At 37.8% G+C, this 22,313-nt stretch overlaps 1 protein-coding gene across 9 annotated transcripts in view; it reads right to left on the bottom strand.

The window, feature by feature from the left end:
- The window catches only part of DENND1A (DENN domain containing 1A), a 536,096-nt gene that overhangs the window by 363,276 nt on the left and 150,507 nt on the right, over positions 1–22,313 (bottom strand). For 7 of the 9 annotated variants that reach the window (XM_053562936.1, XM_053562903.1, XM_053562912.1 and 4 more), the window contains one exon: positions 3,989–4,038. The exons of the other annotated variants lie outside the window; for them this stretch is intronic. In XM_053562936.1, coding sequence (XP_053418911.1) covers positions 3,989–4,038 — 50 coding nt within the window. The remainder of the gene's footprint in view (positions 1–3,988; positions 4,039–22,313) is intronic. 9 annotated transcript variants of the gene reach the window in all.

Here is a 22,313-nt window from a genome sequence, read left to right as displayed (position 1 = left end):
TTTACAGGACAAGGGAATGGCTGCTGACTTTCTGGGTTCTGAAAGACAGTAAGTGCCAACATGGAAAGGAATCGCTTTTCCGCCATCTGATGTGTCTCGGGAGTGCTTTGACTAACTGAAGCTGATTGTCAGCTATTGAGTGTGAGCAAGTAGCGACCACAACATGCAATGGTATAAGTCTTTTTTTTAAGAGACTGCTTTCAACAATAATAACGAAAACTTTTGAGTGTGATGAGGGAACTCAGCACTGACACTTCACAACTGCCCTTCACCAAGACCTTCCCACACAGCATTGGGTAGAAATAACTCTGGACTGAGAATGAGAGTATCTGCCTCTTTCCCAGCTCTGTAATGACACAGTTGTGACCATAAGTGAGTCATTTCACCTCTGCGGATCTTGGTGTCCCTTCTGTAAAATGGGAGCTTTGAACCAGATGAATTTCAGCTTTAAAATCCTGTGGTCTGATTCCCACACATTTTCAAGGCCTCCTGTGGCCAGAGCCCAAGCACTCGTGGTACACATGGCCCTCTCCCCAGCAGGCTCCATCTGCTCTGCTGCACACTCACTAGGCTCACTCGGGGTTTCTGCTCTGCTTTGCTCTTCAGTGCATATGGGGTGTGAGCCTCGCCCTTCCACTTACCCGCTTCCTGCCATCCTGGCAGACTCAACACAAGTCTCCCCCACGAGACATTATCTCTGACCATTTCAGTCTTCTCTAACCTTACTATCCTTTGGATATTGTTTAATATATCTTTACAAGACTTTCTGGACTGGGAAACACATGGAAGGCTGGGCTTCACGTGTGAGAACATTTCCAAATCCTGCACATACCAACATAGTGCTACATATCCTGAACCTTCCTTTGCCCTTTTGTAAAGAAGATACCACCCCCAGCAGTTCCTAGAGCTGCTGGGAAGAAGAAATGAGGCAGTAATGGGACAGTGCCTAGCACTTTGACTAGGAAATCAAACACTCATTTTCTTCCTTCCCTCCCTCCTTACGTGTTTGGTGACAGGTCTTCCCCACAAGATGGTCTACTGAAAAACGTCTTCATTTGAGAGATGGAAATCTAGGTTGTGCTAGTAGCCTAAGAGAATCTTGGGTAAGTCCCAATTTCTCTGCAGCTTCGATTTTTACAAATGAAGATAATGGCACTTATTCTTGTATCTTATGATTGGAAGAGAAAATGAGATAATTCACGAGAAAGCACTTTCTTTTTTTTTTTTTTTTTGGTTGCAGTTCAGCCGGGGCTGGGTTTGAACCCTCCACCCTCGGTATATGGGGCCGGCGCCTTACCAACTAAGCCACAGGCACTGCCCCAAGAAAGCACTTTCTTCTGAAAAGCTACCAGCATTATTATTTTTCGTATAAGTTCTACTTTCAGAAAGAAAAATCTTAAAACAGCACAAGAGACAGCAAGATGTCGATGTTAACAGGTGATTTGATGATGACTGTGAAAATCCCACTCTTGATACAGACTAGAAATGTCAGCAAGTTGTATTACTGTTCCTTAGGGTAGAAAAGCACAGGTACTGAAAAGAGCAGGAAGCTTTCTTTTTTGAATGCAGTCACCTGGGGCATTACTCGTTTCCCAGGCTGGCATATTTCCTAAATTAAACAACATCATAAACACACCTAGGGAGCTTGGTAGGCCTCAGAATCTGGGCATATCCACTTGACAGAGCTAACTGCATACTAATAAAAAAAGACATTAAAACCTTTGTATTAACCTTTATAAATAAACTTCATTATTATCATCTTTTCTGCATTAAAAGTATGTCAAGGTTAAAGGTACAGAAACAGAAAAATATAATCCCCATAATCCCCAAAATAAAGAGGGTTTTTTTTTTGTATCAATAAAAGTTATCACCATAGGCTAAGTAATATAATAAAATGTAAGAAAGAACTCTTGTACATAGCAAGGATTAAAATTTGTCTATAAACATTTCTGTACCCAAATCATTTTGTGGATAAAAAAATGGAAAATATGATTAGGGAAGGTAAATTGGAAAGAAGCATTTTGGGAGAAAACAAGAGCATCAGACATTGCTAACAAAAAAAGATTTTAGAATTATCACTTAAGGAGTTTGCTTTTCTTCCATTTCAGAATGTAATGATCCAGATAGGTAGCTAAGTAGAGGGTGTGTGTGTGTGTGTGTGTGTGTGTGTGTGTGTGTGTGTGTGTTACAAATGAGAGAAAGAGAAAGAAAGAGAGAGAGTGTGTGTGTGTGTGTGTGTTGGGGAGGGGCGGAGATTTAATTTCTGTGTATTTCTTAGTTTACAAAGTCAATTAAGGAACACCTACCTAAAAAAGATCACCACTGTGGTAAGAAGTCATGGAAAAAATGTATTCTTTCATTTCATTAAATACCTAACTGCATTTTAAAAAACATTTCAGCATTAATACTTAATATAAATATGCCCTTGCCATAATTCGTAATACATTTTATAAGTAACTGAAGGAGATTTCATGCATCTCTAATTCATACATATAAATGTGAAGTCTGCATCTCTAAACAAAACCCCACTTCCTTGCTATTTTTAGAAGGAACTGGCTAAAGAAGAGAGGAGAGGACTCTCATTACAAAGACTGACCCTTTTAGAATCAAGGCTATTCTGTTTTGAGCATCAACTTGCTACTAAAACATCCCTGGTACCAGGATTTAAAAAGATCTGGAAATACTACAATGGTTGGTTGGCTTAAAAAATAACATGTTAGAACCAAGGAGAGCAGTGATTAGAAGTAGCTGGCAACACTCCAGAGTTGCTTTTTAGTGCTCTTTAAACTCCTTTGGCTCCCAATTCTCATCTCACACCATTTTTAGGTTTATGCCAAATCAACCAGGATACTGGTATTAAAAAGTGTAGAAAAGATGCAAGCAGCATACTACCCAAATATACTCGAAATCACTAAAACTTTTCAGGCCCTGCCTTGTTTGGCTACACTAAAATACATGATAGAATCTTCTAGAAGATGAGCACATTTTATAGCTTTCTTGGAACATATTACAACATTTATTGTTTACAATGGTATTTTCTACAGCCTTTCTGTCAATAAAAGTGGAATTTTAAAGATGTAATGTAGGTATAGTTTCATAGTTCAAATCTCCATTAAGAGAAAACTGAAAAGGGCAAATAAATGATTGCAAAAATGCATGCTTCAACCATAATGACAAACAGAATAGGCATTTCTCAAGCATAAGATAAAGGTGATTGTTTTGTCATTTTATTAATATAGTTAATAAATCACATTTTTATAAAGTCCAGGGACAAAAACTCCTCTAAAATGTCACCAGTAACCAGCAGCTTATTTAAAAACTAAACAAAACAAAAAATCTCAGATGGTTTTAATTATCTTAGAGTTCCTACATTTGTACCTCTTCAAGAAATAGTTTATCATACTGTAAATACTAAGAAAATGTTTAGATTGCTTTAGTATTTCTTAGTCTAGAAATATACAGAAAATGCTGATTTCCCTAGAGATACCATTTTTAGCCACCTAAACAAAATGTCAAACACTATTTAGCAGCATTCCTCTTCTATAGCTGACTACCTTTAACCGAGATAGGCCTGTGCTGTTTTAAACTGTAAGTTGAAGTCTAGGAAAAACAAAGTCTACACAACACTTATAAGGCCATGAAATCATTTAGTATTACTTGTTTAAGCCAAATGTATTCATAATTAAATAGTATTGTGTTAAACAGCAACCATTCTTAATCACGGTCGAAGTCTGATAACCAAAATCAAAAATTTAATACCATACAAAACACATCTCACAAACTAACCAATGTAAAGCTCTAAGCTTTAAACTTCTTGATAGTGTCCATAAAATCCCCAGGAAAGGAGAATATTACAACTCTCCCAGCAGCATAGGTGTCTTAAATCATGGTTAAACAGACAGAATGTTAAGAATGGTATGGTTTTTATTTTCTATAGGAGGTTTATTGACACTTTTTTTTCTAGTAAAATTTGAAAATCTGACACTACCTGTCCACATAGAAGGGGAAACAAAACTTGGTCAAAGTCTGTAGAACTTCCTGTGGAGAGAAAGAGAGATAATTTATACATCTAATGGGACCAATAAATCTAACATTAACCACAGCACACAATCTAGCAACTTTACCCTAAAGAAAGAGGAGACAGATGAAGAAATATGGGCTTTATCAATTACATGGGAGGAGTACTAGGCAGTCAATCATGAGAAATAATAAACATGATCAAACTTCATTAAAAATGAAAAATTAATCAAGAATCACACATGGGCAAGCAGCAGGAGCCTTGCAGGAAGGCTCTGAAGGGAGGGAGGCGGTTGGGTTGCTGAGTGTTAACACCCCTCCAGGGACCATCTCCAGCCTGACCATATGGATCAGAGTGAATAACACCGAGCCACATGGGTTTGGCCTGGCAGGGCCGCTGTTGCTGGCACCGTTTTTGCCTGTTACCTAGGAACAGAGGGGGCCGGGATTAAACAACGCTTCCCAACATCAATAGGCCAAATCACAGCAGAATAGAAAGCCAACTTGAAGATAATTGTCTTTGAACATTGTCAACTACATGTTTTAGAGTTTAAAATTCCATGTACTTACTTTATAAAGAAGTTGCCATTTCTAAATTTATTTTGGAACCAAATTATAATAATTTTAAGTATGCACTATTTCTACTTAAATATCATTATCAAAATTGAACATACTTACCTGCTTGTAATTTACCAAAATCTAAAGCAAACTACCAGTTTAAACACATATATACAGATACATGAAATCAAACGCATTATTCAGGAGTAGGGTACAAAAAGTGGAGTGACATCTCAAAGACTTATTCATATTAAGAAACAAATAAATACTAGTAGATCTGACACAATATACAGGTGTCTGAACTTTCCTAAAAGACAAATTTCATATATACAGCATATACATATATAAGTGGTTAATTATTATTTCCTTCACAGAATATCTTAAGCTTGACTTGATTTAACTGCAGGCTTAGAGAGCCCACAGTTGGTGCTTATCATAAGTTCATAGACCAGTGTTATAAATTTTAAAAAAAAGTGTTCCTTTCATGCATTTGATTTGCCTTTTAACTATTTAAAAACCCAACTTCAAGACAAAATGAAGAACACATTTTTCAGTCGCTGAGAAGCTGGTTCAAATTAAAACAAACCTGCCCATTGCAAATCCTAATCCAAGTGATAAATTAGAGATCAGTTTACAAATGTAGCACTTTTCTAACCAATAATAATGAATTATCAATGCTAACTGAATTGATGCTTCTCGCTTCATTTATTTTTAAAACCAGTTCTATCATTCAAGAAATAAACCACATCAATCTAATAACCCACTCAATGAAGCAGAAAGCACATTGACTTGCTCTGCCAGATCATGTTCCGCCTACATAATTCAATTGAGCATATCCTATTTTTTAATATCATCTTGGACTGGTACTATGTATATCACAGCACTGTTAAGGCATGTTGTGAAACAATAAATGAATAGGAAACTACAAAGTGAAAAAGTAGATAAGAACATCTCACCCTGTTCTAAGAGGCATTGTACATTTTAAATTTTATAATGTAGCATTCAGAAGTTCATACATATATTGTTTTTAAACTAGTCATGTTTAAATAAATTGCAATAAGTAATAAAGAATCAGAACAGGGCGGTGCCTGTGGCTCAAAGGAGTAGGGCACTGGCCCCATATGCCAGAGGTGGTGGGTTCAAACCCAGCCCTGGCCAGAAACTGCAAAGAAAAAAAAAAAAGAATCAGAACAAAGGCAATTTCTCATAAAGTTATTATTAGGGAAATACAGAAAAAGAGATTATATAGAACATTCATTTTAATGTCTGCAGTTTTAATTACAAAATATACTACATATAAATATAATCGACATACATATAAAGCCTTTATGATTTACACACACACAAAAAAAAATCCCTTACAAATTTCATTCCAGTTCCAGTTTCAAATACCACAAAGCATTCCTTAACTTTAGGATATGTACCAGCCATTCTTTAAAACTCAGTACCAAGTGCTCCCTCGTTGCCAATATCACTACAAAGACAGCTATCTTTTACCCCTCAAAAGTTACAGGTGCAGAAAACACTTCTCTACTCTATGCTGGAGTTGCGCTGGCAAAAGGCCTCAAAGATTTTTGAAAGAAAGGACCCCCATGGCTACGAGAAAGCATTGTGCTCTACAGCAGAGTCAAAGGAATCTAATATGCCCAACTTATTACTCGCTACAATATAGAAACTACTTACACTTTCTAATGTCAAGAGTAATAACCAACCTTGAACTTGTCTGTCAGATAATATTAGAACAAATATCAAAATACCCAATGTAGGCAGAATGCAACCCACCTCCCATGAGCTTTCTTTTTTACCCAAGAAGGCAGCGATAAGTCTAATTAAGCAACGGGGCATGGGGAGGGGAAGGAGAAGCGGAATACAGGCAAATGTAGGCACATGTTTGTGCATTACAATATGTTTCTTGGTGTTTGTGATATTACAAGAGCTTGATATTCCAATTTAAGTCAAACAAGATGGTGGTGTGCTGTCAGAAGAGAAAAACAGAAATGAGCATCTACTGTTAGGCATATTTACACATTACCTCAATCAGAACGGAGACATTGAATCCTTAGTCTAGGGAGTGGAGGACTGGAAGAGGGAAGGAAGAGTAAGCGGTGTTCTCTATAAATAAAAACTGCCGAACTAAACTAATTTTCTTGATACTGATGTTTTCCTGATATGTAAACATTCAACTACTTTATCCTCTTTTTCCGAAAAGAAACACAATTCCTCAAATATGAAAAATACCACTCTTCAAGAGAAGGGGCTTTAAAACCCTGATTTAAATATATTTTGAGCCTTCTATTTATGGCTGTGCTCCAGTCTTTCAATATTAACTTTTAGCAGGGAAGCAGTCACTAACCCGTACCAATCTCTTTTTTCTCTCTGGAACCTATGTCTTTGGCTGGGGAACTTCCTTTGTAGATGATAATTTTCTTGTTCTCTTGCCTACACAAGCTCTTTTAAACAACCAGCCTCAGTACAACTCCAACTACTGCCACATAAATCGGATCTTGGAGATGCAGCACAGCTGATGAAATGTAAATGACCTCATTGCTGAGGCAGGGGGTGGGGCAGATTGTGTACCAGCTCTCCAGATCAATTCCCAAGTTTATATTTTCACAAATCTTTTTATGTACAGTTTGATTTTTTAACATTTTAATGAGCAAAAAAGTGAATCTATAGTAGCCAGTCACCACAGTTAAAGTGCAGGGCATGAACTAGGTCCCAGGAGGGAACCAGTCCACCATGTCACCACTGGCTTTAGGACATTCGCCACCTGGTTCCATGTCCCCAGGTTCCAACTCTTTTCATAATCAAAACACTGCTGACATGATAAACCCCAGACGGGTTTTCTAAAATCCCTCCCAATCAATATATCCAACACATAACTTATTGGAGACAACACTGAGCTCATTGATTAAGGTGAGTTCAGTAGCAAAGTTTTCAAAATAAATGAGACAAGAATACAGTGTTCAACCCCTTTGTGTCACCAATTTATGAAATAGGCAATTTCCAAAAGGGCTTTTCTTCCTAACAAAATATATGATACTTCATGTGGGAAGATAGACGAGCAGAGGGGGGCAGGGAGGAAACGTGGTCAAGAGACAGTCAGAAACCTTTCAGTTATGCGCACGTTAAAGAGCAGACTGCAGAATGTAGTAGAAAAGCAACACCCACAGAGTTCTGCCCACAAGGAGAGGCCAAGCCTCTGAGTCGGAACCAACATATGAAATTAACACACCTAACAGTGGAGATACTTGCAAATGGAATTCAGAAATGAACTCAAGATTCAGCTCAGTCTACTTTGGATTCATTTCACCCAATTCAAATTCTCATCTGGTCAAAAAGCCCATCAAGGGAATTTATTCCAATCTGGAGAAAACAGACGATGGTCTGCTGACACTGAGCCATTTGCTTAATAATCTAATAAAGTTTTAAATTTATATTATCCATTATAGAATCCAACCTGGGAGCAAAACTTCAAAGACTAAATTCAATGAAGTTAACTGGGATTATTAATGAGGAGGCTAGACCAATTCACCCTGAATTTGAGATGCAAGGTGGAGGCATAGGAAATCTTGCAACAGCCATCATTTCAGAAATCAAATGTTTTGTTTTCACTGCTTCATTAAAACCTACAAACAAAAATTAGTTTTATTATTGTTTTAGTTTGGCAGATGAAAACTCCTGGCAAACCCAGATATACACTCCCCACAAATAAATGCCATCTGAAGACAAAAGCACAGGCTGGTGATAGTGTCCACCAGAGTCACACAATTGCTGGGAGATGAGGCACATTCTCCATAGTTCAAGGGGGGGTGGGGTGGGGGGATGTGTGCGTGAAACATGTAAATAAAGGAAAGGGATAGCGTGAATAAATGAATGAATTTTAAAATATGTAAAGCCACAATTAGCCTCTTTGTGGCTTGCTGAAAGCTGATGTAGCAGTTGATAATTTATTTCTGTCCCCAGAAAAAGAGAGTGAAGGAGGGAGAAGAGGAAAGACAGTGGGAGAACCCTTCCTGGCTTTCTTACATCTAACTTACTTCTTCATTTCAAAATGCAGGTATGTGGTGAAAAGATCAGTGGAGCTTAAGGTCTAAAATAAACGCTATGTTTAATTTTTTTAATAGCATGAGGGAAATGCTGACCCTCTAAGTCCTGCAGTGGAGAGTAATGCCACTGACTTGAAAGAAAAGTCTTTGATTGAAGATCTTGAAATTCAAGTTGAAAGTTAAAAACAGGACACACACAAAACCCAAACATACAAAAAGCTAACAAAATTTCTACTTTAAAGCCATTTCATGTTAAAAACAGGAGTTCCAAGTGAAAGCTAACAAAGGTTTTAAATGCTTATGATTAAGAAGGGTAACACAGTTGTTCCAGAAGGCTTCATTAGCACCAAGTTCAATAATGTTGATCAGAAGTTCCCCAAATGTGAAAACAAGAAATAAAATTGTTCTCCTTCACTACAAATGTCAAATTAAATCTAAGATCCATACCGCAATTACAACCAAATTTTCTATTTTTTCAGTGAGAAAAAGAAGCGTTGAATAAAGGATTTTACAGAAAGGCCTTTCAACACCCAAACATAAAAGCAGGGTCACGTTTCTAACACACTGCTCACACGCCGCAGCGTCTGCTTCCTTCCTCCCTTTGGTACATTTCAATTTTTACCTCCCATTTACTTTTTCTGTAAACTTTAGTTAATTTTGGGTCATACATATGTTATAATTATGCTGATTTGTATAATATGTAATACAGTATTAGTGTTGTAATTCCAAGATTGAATCATAATAAAGAAATTCATATCTATGAATCTGTATCATATAAACTTTATATAGATCAAAAACATTAAGTGAAGAAGAGGAAGGCTTTCAGCAACAGAAGAGCCACTTGTGAAATTACTTTTAAGTATCAATCTTCATGATCTTTGAAGTCCAAAGTAAAAGTATTAGATTTTTTGTTAAGACAACAAAATTACTTCATCTTTTGCATCCTTCCCTTTCTTCAAAAATGTACATAAAACAAAGTTATTCATAATCCTAATATTACATAACATCCTCTTTTCCAAGATTTCCTCTTTTTAACTTTAAACCTTATAGCAAAGTGGTTGGGAATGAGAGAGCTGTATTTAGAAGGTTGATGTTAAATGCAAATAAAATTCTTAACATTTGTTTTCTGTACTGTTCTTCCAAAATAAATGATTTGGTTATGATCTCTTACAACTGGTATTTGGTGGCATCAGTAACATAATCCCTTGGACTCAACATAAGTATTCTAAAATACTGTCTGGTTCATTTCCTTAAGTTTTTAATTCCTGTTGTCTGAACATTTAGGTGATCAATATTTTTAAAAAGAAGGGGGGGAAGGGGACGTAAGTCAGCACATACCAAAGGAATAGGGTCCCCACAGTAACACTGCAAACATGATTTCACTGAAACAGCAGCTTGCCCTCAGGAAGATACTATTAAAAAGGAAAAGAAAAGAAAAAAAAAAGAACACTGATAGAAATACTATTTTGTAAGCATATTAAAAGCTGTCAGCTTTTAAATATTTTAAATGCACACAAAAATGTGCACAGATGGGCAACTTTTCTGCTCACATTAGTCTAGGAAAAAAAATCTTTCATTATCAAGCTCAAAGTCCTTGAATTTTTTAAACTAATTGTGCCTCTATTTCTTAGAATTCACACCCCAAGGCCAAAGCTTTCCTGCCACCAGTCCTTCAAATCTGACTTGGACATTACACGGGAGGAGGCTCCAAGCCTCCCTGAGGTCTCACTCCTTTTACAACACATGGAAAAGCAGTCGATAATGGGCCCATGCTGAATTCACTGCTCTCCACGTCTCCTCCAGGGACACAAGCCTAGCAGATGTGATAAAAACTGTGTCAGAGAAGTGGCTCTAGTTTGTGCCTTAATGACAACTTAAACCTCTAAACCAATACAACCAAAGGACTAACAGAACTGGCTGTTACCTCTCTCTCCTGCCAATCTTCGAGTATCTCGGAACTAAATTAGCACCTCTACCCACAACTTCCCCTGCCACCCCACAAAATCCATTCTAATTTTAAAAGATAAATGAATTCAGCATACACGTTGGTGGCATAAGTGTCTGGGCGCTCTGTGTGTGTGTGTGTGTGTGTGTGTGTGTGTTTGTGTGTTTGCCCTATAATTAAGACCTAACACGTATTTCATGTAGTTTATATTTTCTGAAGGTATGATTGAGCATTCAGATGTCTTAAAGGACTGCCTAGTAAATGTGCTCTGATCATCACCCCAGTAACCATATTAATACATACAACTGATAGACTTATGGTTTCCAAAAGGTACCTAAAGGCCTAAAAATTCTTTTAGAAAGAAAAGGCATATTCTGAGTTATTGAAACATTCTAATTATTAAAATTTATACAGGAGAATGTTTTACACAGTAGGTGGCTATACTTTTCTTTTAACTTGTAAGAAGTCTTTGTCTTACCTAATGATATGGTACCAAAAAATAGATTTAAATGTGTACTTCTGATAACATTTTCTAAATTCTATAATTCAGCCTTCAGATGATAGGTCTTTTTACCCCGTATCTTGAAAGCCTATTCAGTCACAATTGCATACCCACTTAATCAGCAATCATTGTTCTGGGATGCAGGACTTTGTTGTCAAGACAAGCACCAAAACCTTAAAAAAATTTTTTTCAGAACTGGCATAAGAAAAAAGTGATCTTTGTCAGACAAGGACAAATTTATGCAAATCTTTTATAAACATTCACAAACATTTATTTAGCTTTTGAAATGTTGGCCTCATTTGAGAGCATGAAAATGAGGGGGAAGTAGGAAAACGCAAAGGACAGCTTAGAAGCTGGCACGCTACATAAATATTCAGAAGGAAGATTATAGGATTCATGTTAGGCTGTCTTAGGCTTCTCCAAAGTCCACACAGAATAGCAAAGAACAAAACTAACGAGAAGTACAGCAGATGTTAGACAATGCATCAGCCTCTTTTCCTCTCTCACTTAGCTATACTTGGATGCTTTTATATTTTCTTTCAATATGGTTAGGTCATTCAAGGATTCTCCTATAGACTCTGTATTGTGGCTACAGATCTATAAGCTGAAGGTCTGTCAGCTTTCCAAAAGTTTCCAATGAAAAGGCATTATGCAAATTCTACCTCTCTTACCCTCTTTCAGGGGGGAAAAAAGCCTCCAGTATGCAGTCATCGGAGTATTGGAAGCCCCAGCCTTCATTTCGGTATAGCTGTGTTTGCCTCAGGGCCACGCTGCTTGTTTTGACAGTGGATCCCCCTAGATAGTTGGGATTAGTCGAGCTTGTTTAGATAAACTTGAAATCAAGGCCTTCTCTAGGTAGACAGCTAGATGTAGCTACCGAGTTTCCAGCTGCCTCTTCCTTTCATCCCAAAACAACTGCAGATTCACAGTAGCTATCACAGCCACAGGCTATGTCACATACATAAGTACAAAATTAAAGGCTGCTAAAAGAAGCCTTTGTAAGTCTTAGTGCTAAAATAAGGAATCTGTACTGCTTGGTTTATACAAATTATTCTAGCACGACCAGTATGGAGCTGAAACATCAGTTAACAAGGCCTATTAATCAAGGTTCCTAGCTTCTTCTCATAGACAGGATCATAGTTTGGTAATATGCCTAACCTTCTGCTTATTAGCTCTTGTATGAGAATAATAGCTTGAAATGTTGAAAAGGAAATAATAGGCTTTATTTATCCAGTGGCAGGGGATGTTATACTCCATCAATAAACATTGTGAACAGAATATGAAAATCAAATGTAAATATCAAATCTGCTTTTGAGAGAGAATTATGTAGCAATTGATTAGATAGCGTCTCACCAAACAATCATCTCCAATTACAGAATCTTTTCAAATTAACTTTTAGTTCCTACAACTTGCAGATTCTGATAGAAAGATACAAAGAGGAATTAAGACTAAAGAAATTTTACACTCAGAACAGACTGATGACATCTCATTATAGGCAGCAGGTGATATGAAACAATTTTGAAATAAAAAATTACAGACTTCAAGAAGTTTCCTAAAACCCAACACTCAAGGACTTTAATCTTTTGCAACTAGAAAAAAAAATCTCTTCAGGGGGCCAGCGAAATACAAGCAAAGAAATTAATTCAATCCCACATGTGTCGTTTTACTTTGCGTATCTTGCTCCAACTTATAGCTACTAGTGTTTACCTGAGGCTGTCTAGGATAAACTAAGCACAACAAAAGCACCAGAGTAAGTTCAAACATTTTCTACAACTATTCCAAGATACCTGGTAGTACAGAAGTCCTTTGACCCTCTGACTATACTGTCAACTTATACAAGGCAGTTTTCAATCAAGTCCACATGTTGTTACGGAAATATGTTCTCAGAATTCAACAGGTAAGTCACTATTTACATGAAAAGCTCTAAGATATATACCCTGTTTCCCCGAAAATTAGACAGTGTCTTATTTTAAGGTGTGCTCCCAAAGATGCGCTAGGTCTTATTTTCAGGGGACACCTTGTCGTTCCTGTAAGTAGGTCTTATTTTTGGAGGATGTCTTATTTTTGGGGAAACAGGATAAGACATTCTGGAATTGCAGTCATCAGTTGAGCTTTTCCTCTGAAATTCTGGGTTCCTTTCATGGACAGCTTACAGACTAAAGAATGAGCACGCACACTTTTTCTCCAAAGGGTCAAATGGTAAATAGCCTGGGTTTTGCAAGCCACTTAAGGTCTCTATCATGTATTCTCCTCAATTTTTTTACAACTCTTAAAAAGAGTGAAAAATCATCTTACCTAACAGGCCATATAAAAACCCGCCACATGCAGGATGTGGCCAATGGCTGTAGTTTGCCACCCTGATCTAATGTGTTAAGGAGCCTATTCGTACAATATAACCCACACAAACACATCAATACTCAAACACTCAAATTCAAAAATTCCCAAAAGGTAAAATACCAATACCAGTCATGCTGGTTCTCTGGGGAATCCCACAATTCACATGTGATTGTTGCTAAATAGCCAAACGCCTATCACAAACACACATGCTCTTGCTCTTTTCAGGATTGTTTTTAGTGTACAAAGGATTAAAAACAAAACACATTTCTCCCACCCAGAATTCACAACTGCTCTGTGGCATGGACTCGGCGCAGAGACAATCCCCTCTGAGGTTAATACAGTCCATTTCTGTAGGTAAGGTCCAGGAGTTTTCTTCATAGATAAATGAATCCACACTCTCGGGATTAATGAGAACTCTTCCTTCAATTTGAGATTTGTTTTGCTTATAATGTTTTTAAAAGCGATATTAAAAGAGGAGAAAGCTCTTTCTGGTGCTCTGCTCAAACACATCACTTGTCCAACATTGTTCTGTCAGAAGAACACAGAAGGGCTTCCTCTTGCCTCTCTCACTAATTGATTTCAACTCCTTTCCCTTATCATATATTCTCCATATATTCCCAAGACTTCCATCTTCCTCCTTTTCTCTCTGCATCATCCTCTACATATCAATAGTTTACCTACACTATAGTTTCAGTTATCAGCACGAGGTAAATGACTCTAAAATTCACATCGTCATTGCACAACCTCCTTTGCAGCTCCAGGCTCCTATTGTGACTGTCTGCTGAACATTTCTGCCAGCACTTCAAGTTCAGTATGTCTAACATCCAGACCTATCATCTATGTTGCCAGTACACTGCAGATTACTAATCCCTTTCACCTCGTCAAAACAAGAAGAGGATCTCAGACCTCCACTAATACTTGCTGGGAGACAGATGATCCATTTGTGTGACTTGGATTCAAATATTAATATTTGCCATTGCTGTTGAATTTCAAGATAACCCTCTGAAGAAAAGTTTCTGATTCCTTAAAATCTTTGCAAATGTTAGTAAACAAGATGGGGGACAAGGAAGCACCTGAAATCAAATACTGTATTTCAAAGTCATCTTAGAAAACTGATGAATTTCCCCAAGCAAGTTAAGATGTTTAGTACAAGACAAAGTGCTAGAGGCTTGAGATAAAGCAGTGAGCAAGCAAGACGTGGTCCCTATCACCAAGGCGCTTACATTCTAGTTGGAAAGACAGATGCTATGAAAATGAGCATATGAATATCAAACTCAAACTGCCACAGGAACTAAAAAGGAAGAGAAAGTTCTTGACAAAATGGAAGGGCCCCGAATTTAATGGAAGGGGCAAGAAAGGCCTCTGGGAAGTGACACTTTGAGCTGAGACTTGAGGAATGAACAGGCATTTACCAGGCAAAGATTGGGAGAGTAGGAAGACGGAGGCAAAAGTAATAGCATGGTAACAAAAGCCCCTGTCACATTCCTGGAACTTAACAGCCACCCAGCACGTTGGAGCACAGGAGGTGAGGCCAGTCAGGCCAGATAGGTTGGCAGGGTCCAAATCATTTGACTCATTACAGGGCAGGTTAAGGAGTCTGGACTTTATTCTAATGCACCTAAGTTACTACAAGGTTTGAGTCCTTTCACATCCTGCTTGCACATGACTTTCTACCCTCTCTATCTACCCCTACATCTTCCAAAATCCACATGGATCCAGAGACTATTCTCAGTGAGCTCATCACGCCAAAGCTGTTCTCATTCTAGCAACAAACTGACCATAGTTTCAGGGCCCTCTATTTCCGGAGATGGAAAGACATCCATCTGGGTTCCAGGAAGGAAGAGGAGCCTTACACAGGAACCTCAGTAATAACCCTGAAATAGGGGTTGTGGTTGTGGTCAAAGAGAACAACAAAGGAACTGCAGCCGTTTTGAACAGGACCATCCTAAATCAGAACCTGCTCCCTTATATCTGGTATTTTTTTTCTGAGTTCCCAAAGTCCATTTTCCTATATATAGAGAAAGCATATGTGACTTTTTATTGTAAGAATCTGCTGTATATCATTAACTCTAAGAAGCCGTTGATTATAAAATTATTATTTTTAAGAATCACTAGGGGAAAATGCTGCAAATGAAATTATATCCCATTGACTATAAGATGCATTCCAATTTCAAAGATGTTAAAATATGAAAAATGTGCATTTTGGAATTGATAAAATATATTTACAGGTCTTTAAGAAAGGTAGGGATTATACCAAAGCTGATGTTTAACGAGTACCTTGCACATAGGAAATATCCAGTGAATGACTGGCTGATAGTCTGGAGAGTTAGAAGGGAAAAAATAGCATTCACTGGGCACTTACTATCACTAAGCACCATGCTAGTGATAGCTAGCTAACAGGCCTTCTTGTTTAATCCTCCCAGGAAGCAGTGCCCCACACGGGGCAAAGCACAGACAAATTGACCAGAGACTCAAACTTTAAGGTTAAGATTTATTCTTGACCTAGAAAGTGAAAGGAATGGAGAAGAATATTAAAGTTTATAAAAATATAATATTAGTTATTTCTGTCAAAGGCTTATTATTTCTGCCTGATTATGTTTTGGCCTAATAACATATGAATTATGCATAAAAGGTAAAGAATCTAAATGGACTCGTCTACCTTTCTTCTGCTTAGGAAAGGAATCGATTCAGCATTTCTTTTGTTTTTCCTGTAGCAATGGTTTTTTTCCTCAGGGGCAGCGGGTGGTTACCTGACAAGCGAAAAGGGACTCTGTGTCAGGTCTTGTGCTATTTAATGCTCAGTGATCCTACCAGTAACGTTATGCAGATATTATCACCCTTGTACAGATGAAAGGAAACGTCAGAGCTCAGCAAAATGAGTCTCAGGTAGACTGGTACAGTCACTTGCCAAACTTGGTCAAGAGAGAGATTCTCAGTCTCTAGCACTATCTAACTAGCATTCCGTCCTGACCGTCATATACACTCACAGCCCTCTATACGGACTGACGCTTAACACTTTCCCCCACCTCACTTTCCAATACAGCAGTGGAGTGGAAGATTTTGTGTTGCTCTGATACAGGGCATTAGGGCAGGGCAATCTCACATACCGGTTTACCTACAACATTCCACTTATGCCCGTGATTTCCCTTCAATCTCAAATGTATACTGGATCGGATACTGTGGTCACCAGAGTTTTAGAGAGAGGGATAACCAAGGCTTGTCTGGAGATGACAAAAGAATAGATAGTTGTTTTGTCTGCCTTAGGCCAGCAAACTGGGGAGTGGTGTTGGAAGAGTTCCTTTTTAATCACTTGACTCCAGGCTCTGTATGGATAGTAAGGACTTACCTACATTTTAGTACTTGACACATCAGACATCATCAATTACATGGAAGTATCAAAACTTTCTTTTTTCCCCTCATGCTACATCATGAAGAATTCACTGAACTAGATAAATTCAGGTTTTATGCATTATGACTACTTTTCTTGGCAATTCACAAAGTTACTATCATGTCTTCACTTTATAGATGAAGAAAATGAGGTGGAAAATATAATGCCTTTACCCAAAATGACATATCCGAACTCAAACCTCATATAACACGGCAAGATCTACATTCTAAATTTTCCTTGGGCCAAGCATACTGAAAAAAAAGCACTTAAGAAATTTAAAAGGGGATGACATTTCTTAAGAAATAATTTAGACATGAATAATGAGAAGTATTTCTAGCTGTCATTAAATCTATGCCTTAAATGCATCTTAAAAATCCAAAAATACTTCCCAATTTTCTAGGAGTTTAGATCTACAGAAATGATAAGTATCTGGCAGGTTGGAAGAAATAATATTCTCAACAATTCATAGGTTATACTTTTAAAACTAGATCAAGTTCAAAACAAATTCAAATACAAGAATCTCAAACACCTCCGGTTAAGCCTTGGTTAGGAAAGTTGGGATTTAATAAATGTATGTTTTGGATTATCCTACCTAGTTCAAATTCGGGGCCCAAAGATCACAGTGTGAATGCTATTTAGTTATTTATAATTATATATCAAATATATGGCCTAACAGCCATGCACAGTGCCCGGTCCTAGAGACTTGGACACTAACCAGGCAAGAATCTCTGACTTTCTGCTGGGGAAAGGGAGAGGATACATAAACAAATACATAGTACTTAGGTTTTCTGGCAGGAATATGGTCAGGGCAAAAGGAAGGTGTCATCAAGTCTATCTGAGGGGTATGAAAGACTCCTCAGAGGAGGTGACATTTGAGCTGACTTTTGGAAACTGAATCAGTATTTACTAGACAAAGAGGCTAGATAAGAACATTACAGGGGGCGGCACCTGTGGCTCAAAGGAGTAGGTGCCGGCCCCATATGCCAGAGGTGGTGGGTTCAAACCCAGCCCCGGCCAGAAACTGCAAAACAAACAAACTAAAGAACATTACAGGGATAAAGCAACATGAAACATTATAACATACAATTTACAAGACTGATACGTAAGTCAATGATCTTTGATAAGCTCGATTTTCTCTACCAGGCTATCTCAATTATTTTATAAATACCTTTTCATTTCTACCCACCAACCCCCTACCTGCTACATGTGTAAGTGCACGCATGCACACACATACACACACGCTAGTTCACAGTCTGGGCTTCATGTTACATAACACATGTTTTTTAATTTTTGTTTTCACATATACATGTGTTCATTAGGCTTCTACTTTTTGCCTTCGCAAAATTAAAAAGGCTCAAAATTTAACAACAATGTTTAAGATAGGGACCAGAAACAAAAACCTCGCAAAGAGCGAACAAAGACAAATACATTTAGAAAAGAAATCAGATGATTGCTTAATCTGAAAGTGACCAAAACCAAAGTTACACAATTTGAAATTATAACAGTCAGAGGAGTCTTAATCTTTCTATACTGCATCTAAGTACATTAAAAATGAGAGCTACTTGAGTAATACCAAGTAATACAGACAATTAAAAGGGCTCATTTCCAAGGACTGTGGTACTCATTATTAAATTTCTGAGATTTTGAACATGGGAATCTCAACATACAGATTTAACAACTGGAATAAAATAAATAAAAACTAATTATTTCAAACTACTTCATCACCATTTAAAGAGTTTTTATATTTCAGCATATTTAAAAACAAAAACATTTAGGGCTTTTTTTTCTGAGGCAGGGTCTGGCTCCATCATCCAGGCTAAGAGTGTGGTGTAATCATAGCTCACTGCTGCCTTGAACTCCTGGGCTTAGGCGATCCTCCCATCTCAGCTTCCCAAGGAGCTACAACTATTGATGCTGACCACCATTCCTGGATATATATTTTTTAATTTTTGTAGAGGTGAGGTCTCACTGTGTTGTCCAGGCTGGTCTTGAACCCCTGGACTCAAGAGATCCTCTTCTTTCAGCCTCCCAAAGCGCTGGGATTATAGGCATGAGCCACTGTGCCCAGCCTATATCTCTTTACCTGACAAAGTACTCTCTCCCACTTTTATGACTTCTCTAAATTCTGTTCAGAAACAAACACTGTGAGTTTAGAAAGGGAAGGTTTTTCAGAATTCTTCCATGGATCAGTCTGAAATTCTAGACGCAAAGATTCTCATGCGCAACCCTAACACCTGACAAAACAATGGTGTCCAACAGGATGACCCTGCTACCTTAAGTCCATCCCTATTCACAGTAGATAAAGCATAATCACTGATTATTAGGTGTCCAATGCTATCCTAAACCTTTCATATATTTCCTATCACTGCACCATCCCAACAATCACATAAGGTATTTCCTCTGACTATCTCCAGTTTAGAGGTCAGGAAATTAAATCGAAATGGCAGAGGTAGGATCAAAACCCCAACAGTCTGGCTCCAAAGACGCTTAATCACTACTATCATGCATCTTCACTCTTCTTTCTAGAATCTCAACTGCTTAGCAATTAAGTCTGCATCACACCTCATATTATTCACTGAGCCCCTAATTTATCCTAGCTGCTAAGAGGGAGTTCTTACACTGGCTATAGCTATCCCTATACTTGAAGAGTTCACAGATTGACAAAGAGACGGACACATAAACAATACAAGATTAAAAAGCGGATGCTCCAACAGCTGAGGATACAGTGAATAATTCAGTTAGGACAAGTTTCACAGAGCAGGTGATTCAAGCAGTATGAACAGAAGTTTACTAAGGTAGGCATGGGGGGACAAAAAGAAGAAAAATTCCAACCATAAAAACAGTTTGGCGAAACTACCCAGGAAGGAAATAGCAAAGCATGCTGGGAAATGGTGAGGCGTTCTATGTCTGGGCTGTAAGGGGAGGTGGCAGGAAGTTAGGCAAGAGGTTGGGTCAAGGTCAGATTGTGATAAGGCCTCAAATCCAAGTTAAGAAATTTGGAAATATTGAAAACACCACAGATCCATCAGGAGTTTTGACTAAAATGAAATGGTATGATTTGATTTGATTTGGGTTTTAGGTATCTCCAGCCATCTTAAGGAGGGTAGTGACTGCAAGGTCACTGGGTTATAGGCCATTAGGAAGAGACCATGGGAGTGAAGCTTAGAATGAGAGTGCAGGGGAAACAGAAGAAATAGGACAGACTAGACTTGCAGTGTTTTTCAACCTTCTTTATCTCACGGCACACTTGAACCTATAATTAAACTTCCACGGCACACTTAAATTATGTTGATCAAAAAAAAAAAAAAAGACTAAAAAAAAGAATATACTTAATTCTTATACTGTGTTTTGAACTTCTTTCAAAAATAAATTAATTAATGATCTTTAAAATTTTTCATGGCACACTCTGAAAATCACTGGACTAGAGAGCAGTTAGGAAGGATAATGAATAGGACTTGGTGACTGCAGACTTGTAGGTGCAAACAAAGAGCAACTAAGACTGATCACATGAGGCTAAAGATAAGAGGCAGACAATAGCTCTCAAAAGCAGACATAGTCCACTCAGTTATAATTATTGCAAAACCCACAAGAAATGAGACCGCACCAATAGTACTCACAGACACCTAAAATTTAGTGGGGCTTTTTGGAAGCCAGAATAAAACCAAAAGAACACTTCTCATAAAAATGTGTAAGTAAGGATTGCATAATTACCATTTCCCAGAGTCAGATTCAAATAAGTAATAGTACAACATAGCTGTATAGCTTGGCGTGATTTCAGAAAGAAAGGCTCAAAAAGAACGTGTCTTTTTAATGAGTTCCTTCTATATAACTGTAACAGCTGGGGAGTGACCAAATTGGGAAGAAATCTTCAACTTAAAAGAAGAGTTTTAAGTCAGAAAAAAATGCCTCAATTTTTCAATTGAGTTCCACTAAATGTTTAAGGTTGAAATACATTTTCATTAAGAAGCCAGTTCAATCCCATTCCATTCTTAAATTCATACTTTTTTGGAAGTGGGAAAAAAAACTCAGGATATGGCTATTACAGAATAGTATCTCTTTGATGCAAAAAAAGTGGTTTTTCTTTGGCAAACACTTTAAAAAGCACTTTGTGACACAGTCAACATGTAACAACACGGCAAAAAATAAGAGGCAACACCTGACAATAATTTTTAAGATTATTTTTTAGCCATCCATGAACCTATACTCAGAAAGTATTTAAGCCAGCCAATTGTCAACAATGGGACACTTTTAAAAAACATATACAAAGAAGCAGATGTTCTATCTGGGAAGCATTTGTATGTCTGCGAGCTATCAATGAATCTTCTAGAAATCTGTAATGCCGTCCATCAAAACAGCCACATTAGGTGCAATCGTGGACACTGATGTTCCTTCAGGAAGCCTGCCTCAGCAGAGTGCTTTGTTGCTATCATGCTAACAATCAGCCCCCAGGTCTCAGGGTCTCAAGAGACTGAGAGTTTACACCTTTGGGTAATAAAATTACATTCCCATTATGATTCTAGACTGATTCGTTACTAAAAAATACGGAAAGCAATCTTTCTGAGCAAGAGTTTGACAAGCCCAGGAATCTTAGAACAGCACACACCTAAAACAAGCCCAAAAGGTGATCTTCTTTAAGGGCAGCTCCAAGACTTTCCACCTGGGTTTTTCCTATACTGTTTGTTGACTTTACTCTATGGCTTCACAGGACAAAGAACAAGAAAGAACTCATGGAGAAACCACCACCAAAGGTCTTAGTTTTCAGAGACATTCCCAGTTTCAGGTGTCCTGAATATGTCATTGTTTCACAAACCATCAAAACACCTTAGACAACTTTGCCCTTATAGCCTACCAAATCAGTGGTTCTCAACCTGTGGGTGGCGACCCCTTTGGGGGTCAAACGGCCCTTTCACAGGAGTCACCTAAATACATCCTACGTATCAGATATTTGCATTACGATTCATAACAGTAGCAAAATTAGCAGTTATGAAATAGCCACAACATGAGTAAATGTATTAAAGGGTCGCGGCATTGGGAAGGTTGAGAACCACTGTACTAGATAGTAATTTCCTTCAGGAGAGATGAAATTTACTTCTCTCCTCCTCATTACCTGAAATGATATCTGGCTCAAGGTCTGAAGACAATAACATTTATCAATCTCTCATTCAATTAATGCACAAAATCAAACTTCATCTCCCAGACTGTTTCCACTGCCAAAAACAGACATGAAGAGAAAAAAAATCAGAACATACAGTCACTTGTAACTGTCTATTGGTCTCTTTAAGACCTGTTTGTGGAACCATTTTAAAGTAGTTGACACTTATATAGGCAAATCCTTTGGATGAGATTCAAGTAAATTCATAAGTTCTGTCCCATGGTATACAGTGTCATAAAAAGTTTCGAGATCAAAGATGAGCTCACCATTTAAAGTGGCTCTAATGTGGCTAGACCATATGAGTAGATTGGATGCATGGCAGCACCCTCTTTGGAGAATAATGGAAATAACAAGAAAGCTCAAAA

The sequence above is a fragment of the Nycticebus coucang genome, chromosome 2 (genome assembly GCF_027406575.1).
Source record: "Nycticebus coucang isolate mNycCou1 chromosome 2, mNycCou1.pri, whole genome shotgun sequence".
NCBI lineage: Eukaryota > Metazoa > Chordata > Mammalia > Primates > Lorisidae > Nycticebus > Nycticebus coucang.
This window is presented reverse-complemented; position numbering and strand designations above follow the sequence as displayed.